The 4,983-nt window shown below is 51.0% G+C and overlaps 1 protein-coding gene across 5 annotated transcripts in view; it reads right to left on the bottom strand.

The window, feature by feature from the left end:
- Tacc1 (transforming acidic coiled-coil containing protein 1) overlaps positions 1–4,983 on the bottom strand; it is a 105,842-nt gene that overhangs the window by 55,115 nt on the left and 45,744 nt on the right. For 2 of the 5 annotated variants that reach the window (XM_055593299.1, XM_055593300.1), the window contains exons 1-2: positions 4,600–4,921; positions 3,563–3,678 (exon numbers count right to left, since the gene is read on the bottom strand). In XM_055593299.1, the coding sequence (XP_055449274.1) occupies positions 3,563–3,678; positions 4,600–4,763 (280 nt within the window). In that variant the 5' untranslated portion in view covers positions 4,764–4,921. Of the gene's footprint in view, positions 1–3,562; positions 3,679–4,599; positions 4,922–4,983 lie in introns of those variants that run through there. The other 3 variants (XM_055593301.1, XM_055593303.1, XM_055593302.1) reach the window with 2 other exon arrangements.

Raw genomic sequence — 4,983 nt, 5'->3', positions numbered from 1 at the left:
TGTGTGTGTGTGTGTGTGTGTGTGTGTGTGTGTGTGTGTGTGTGTGTTAGCATTATCTCCTCACAACAGTAATTTTTTAAAGCAACTTAAACCGCTGGGTATGGTGGCACACACCTTTTGGCAGAGGCAGAAGGACTTCTGTGAGACTGAGGTCAAGTATGGCTAACGGAGTGAGACCCTGTCTCAAAACCGGAACAAGTGAGCCCAGCTACGCACCCTTTGTTGGGAAGAGCAGACAGCAAATACAGAACTACAACCTGAAACTCTGCAGACACCAGCTTGGTATTTTCAAGAAATATTTCCAGCTAGTCTGAGTTTATACATACTTAGAAGCCAACTTTTTTCTGTGTCCTTAAAAAACAAAAAACAAGAAAAAACAACCTGATATTCCTAGCATACAACTATCTTAAGAGGACTCATTACACAATTTCTAAGTTCTTAAAACAGTTCCAATCAAAATCGAAAATACACTTCCCTCTAAGTTGAAGGAATTAGGAAGCAGCTGGTGGAAGCAGGAGTGTGGCACTAGCCTACACGTTTGTGAGTGTGACAATAACCCAAGAAGCCTGGATCGTTACAAGCCCTGTGAAAGCGGCCCCACCCCACTGTATGTGCTGTCCGACCACGTTCTGGAACCACAGAAAGTCAAAAATAAAATTAACCATTTGGGAGGAAAGTGAAACATCCACTTCGAGAAATTAAAACTTCACCATGAACTGACTTAAGAATTTTTGCTCAGTGACACCATCTTCAGCCAGACTGGATAATCTCGGGATTACTTTGTATGTGTGACAATCCACAGACTAAACTAACTCCACAGGGTCCTTATCAGGCCTGACACTCAGCAGACTTAGGGGTCTCCCCACTGCCTAGAGACCTCAGACTGAGGGGTTTTAGAATATGCAGGCTCATTTCCCAGACTATGCACACCACCCCTCCCCTGCCTCTTCGGTCACACTCTGCAGCCATGACCTACCCTGGAGAACTTTCCTGATCCAAGCCTCTCTAAGAAGAAAACATTTACACAGAGCGAAAGAGTGTGAGAGCCACTGGAAGAAGCAGCACCAAACAATTGAGTGTCTGTGGCTAGGGGTGGGGGCAGGGATGGGGGCTAGGCCAGTCCAGGCCTCTGTTCATTTAGCAGATGAATTAGCCTCGCAAGCCTGACAGGATGGCAAGGAGAGGCCGCCCAAGCTGAGGGCAATTCAAAGCAGCTTTCAAACAGCTAATTAACATACGGGGCTTTATTTAAATTTGTTGAGAGGGCCCACAAAATAGTTCTTTCAATCTTCTGGACCTCCCTCCCGAGCTGCCAATCTGGAGAGGAGAAAGGAAGCCTGGGTACAAGCAGCATCTTCATGACAGAATGAGCGGGACCCTTAAGCTGGTGGCAGAACTAGCCCAGAGCAGCCTCAAGGTGTTTCCAATTCTCAGCAGGGTACACAGGGCATGGAGATCTCAATTTCCAATTAAAAAAAGAAAAAGAAAAACTGCAAAGAAGCTGATGATTTGCCAGTAAATCTAGCTCCTCTGGGAAGCCCAGTGACTCAACTTCCCCAGGCAGCCTGTGAAGAACTGAGCGCTAAGCTACAGGGGTAAGCGGATCTGTAAGTTCAAAGCTTGGTCTACACAGCACATTCCAGGCTAGCCTTTGCTACACAGCTGAGGCCCTCACTCAGTAAGTCAGAGCCTTGTCAGAAGGAGTTGAATTGTGGTCCCAAGAAGGTATGCTGAAAGTCACGGTTTACCAGAAATGGGCCCTTACTTGGAAATATTATCTCTGAAGGTGAAATGAAGTTAAAATTCGGTCACACTAGACTACAGTGAGTAATCACACTGATTGACTGGCGTCCTCATGGCGCGGAGGTATGAGGGCAGACTCACAGGGGAAACCCACCATGGGGTAAGGCAAAGGGGAGCTGGGCTGCTGCAAACACTGCTGATGAGCAGCGGAAGTTGGACTAGACAAGAGAGCACCCTTCCTTGGGTCTTCAGAAGAAGCACGACTCTGCCAGCGCTCGGGTTTCACACTTCAGTTTTGACCAGATCTCCAGAACCTTGAGAAGAAACTTGCTGTTCCGAGAGTCTGGGTTGTGGTGTGTTGTTCAGATACCCTACAGCTGCTCTCTATTCACTCAGAAAATCAGATCATCACTATGACAGTGCTTGGCCTTCCTCTCACCTTGCTGACTCCAGCTCCTATCACCACCAGCCTCTGTGCCCGCTCCTCCTGGGTGTGCACATCCCCACACCCTGGGGCCGCCTCACCACTTACAGGCCTGGACGCTTCTTTGCAAACGCTGTTGACTTTGCTGAAAAGATTCTCTTCCCAACAGCACACACACGTGGCATCTCCTCAATTCTCCCCTTTTAGGAGTCTGCGAAAGTCACCTCCTCTACCACGCTCCCCTAAACTAACTTCCAGCATTTACTGACCAGACCCTTGGGCCATACCAGCCTTCACTATCGGTCTCCACGGCACTTAGAACCCAGCAGACATTGTGCTTTTAACCCTTAAAAAGTTCACATCCCTCAAAAATGTCGCTCAGCAAGCTCAAGATTTCACGGCTGAATCATGGCACCTCTTATTTACTGAAGGAACAAATTAATTCCTACTAGAAAAAAAATGAAATTGTATTCAAAACTAGGCGACAGTAAGCCAAGCATGGTGGTACAGGCCTGCCGTTCCAGGAGTTGGAGGTGGCAGTATGATCAGTTCAAGGTGATATTCCAATACATGGTGAGGTCAAAGCCAGCCTGGGCTAGCTAAAGTCTTGTCTTTACAAAAGTGACTTAAAAAAAAAAAAGGTTTCCATGGGGAGGGTCACACCTTTAATCCCAGTGTTTAAGTGGCAGAGGCAGGAGGATCTCTGAGTGTGAGGCCAGCCTAGTTCTATAGAGTGAGTTCCAGGGCAGCCAAGGTTACACAGAGAAACCTTGTCTCAAAAAAAAAAAAAAAAAAAGATTTTATTAATTTAGAGGGTCGGAGCATTCAGAGTTAAACAACATATAGAAGGTTGGGCTGGGCAGGTATAGGAGAGAATACGTGTACCTAATCTTCTTGTTTAGACTGAAGGGCTCCCCAGCCATCCTTGGTGGGAGGGAAAGGCAAGCAACTTTGAAATTGCTTAAGACTCCTAACTCAAAAATCACCTCTTACCTATAATTTTGGGTCTAGCCACACCCTTACAGAAAACAACTAGTCTCTGAAATCTGTGGGGCCAAATCTAAACATTACCCAACTAGTCATCGCTAAGCACATTTTTTATTTATTCAGGGTTGAGAAGGAATTCTAACAGGAATGGTTGAGAATGCGTATAATCTCATATTCCAAATGCATAATCTCTCGTCAGAGAATAAAGAAAGCTTTGGCTCGTCAAAACAAAAATAAAGCAAATGGCCTTCTAAATCAGCAAAATCTTTGAGATACCTCTTCTGGAGCAAGGACACAATTCAACCTCTCCCAAGTGGTCCTCAAGGCGCGTACACACACACACACACCCTTATTTATGCTCCCCCCCAATTAAGTTAAAAACCAAAGAGAAAATTAAAGTTTTATTACCTTGGGTTTTGGCCTCAGGCTCTGCCAATCCCAGCGATGTATCACAAGACTCCTTGAGGGGCGACCTGATTGGAGTTTCAGCTTCAGGAGTCTCAAAATTACCTTCAGAATCCGAGCTGCCAAGGGGGAAAAATGAAGCATTACCACAGTCAACGGCTATTCCAACTGCCTTTAAAATGTACTTTTCCACAAAGGTGCAAGTCCAGCGCCTCTAACTCTACCACCAAGCCAATCCTCAACCCGGCCTGAGAGAGGCTGCAGCAGTTGTTCAGCGATGCCCAGCGTCCTAGTTCCCCGAAATCTCTTCCGTCCTCTGGAGCTTCTCACCAGGACCATTTATTTTTTTGAGGTCATCTTTGCCTTTTCACACACACACAGGGGTGGGACGTGGGGGCTTTCCAATCAACTCTTTTCCTCGCAATACCCCCTTTTCCAGAGGCTTGGAAATTAATACCGCGCCACCCCTCCCAGACTGAGCCAATTTTAGCCATGCCTTCTTCCTTGGTAGGCCTCTACCTGTCGGAAAGCCACTGAAAATGCCGTCACCTGCCTTCCACAATCACACGTGTGACAGCTCAGCGGAGCCCACCATATCTCAGCAGCTGCCAGGGGCCTGTCATCACGCGATCCTCTTTTACCACGGCTGCATTTCAGGACACTGCGGGGCCAACACGGGCGCGGGGGTGGGGTGGGGGACGATTTCCTGCCCGCAGGGGAAAGGCTGCAAAATCCCACCTGGCCTCATCCACTGACACGACCCGGTGCGGCTGTGTCGGAGCCGAGGTGTCGACGCTTAGAGAGAGCGACCCGGGCAAGAGGGGATGCGGAGACTGCGGATCCCGGGGATGGGTTCAGAGGGCTCACGGCGAAGACGGGGGGCGAGAGCACACGGGCAGACGCGACACCCCGTACTTTCGGGTGCACGGCGGGGACCCGGCTGCGGGCAGGACGCAGCACACACGGTTGCGCGCACACAGCAGGACCGCGGCGGGAGGACGGCGCGCGCCCGCCTCTCGGCCGGGATGCGGTGTACTTGCCTGAAACTCAGGGATTTGGTCTCGGCTTGCGAGTCCTCTTCCTCCTCGGGGTCGCCCTCGGGACCTCCGGCTTCGTCCTCTCCCGCGCCCGAGCCGCGCACCGCGGACCACGTCCACTTGGCCCACTGCACGGGCGACAGGATCTGCCAGGGGCTGAACGCCATGAGCGCCGCTGCCGCCCCTGCGGCGGGGAACGGCGGCCTCTTCCTTCAAGATGGAGGGGCGGTGACAGGCGCCGGCAACGTCGCCGGCGACCCGCGGATGTGGCTCAACGAGCGCCGTCGGGCCGGGCGCAGCGCTTCCTCCCACGGCCCGCAGCGCCGCTCGCCCCCGCTCCTCCCGGCCGCCGCGCCGCGGCTCGCCCCCGCGCGCGCGCGCGCCCGC

This window comes from Psammomys obesus, unplaced genomic scaffold, assembly GCF_907164565.1.
Source record: "Psammomys obesus unplaced genomic scaffold, mPsaObe1.curated_primary_1811, whole genome shotgun sequence".
Lineage (NCBI taxonomy): Eukaryota > Metazoa > Chordata > Mammalia > Rodentia > Muridae > Psammomys > Psammomys obesus.
The sequence above is the reverse complement of the archived record's forward strand: the minus strand, read 5'-3'. Positions and strand labels throughout refer to the sequence as shown.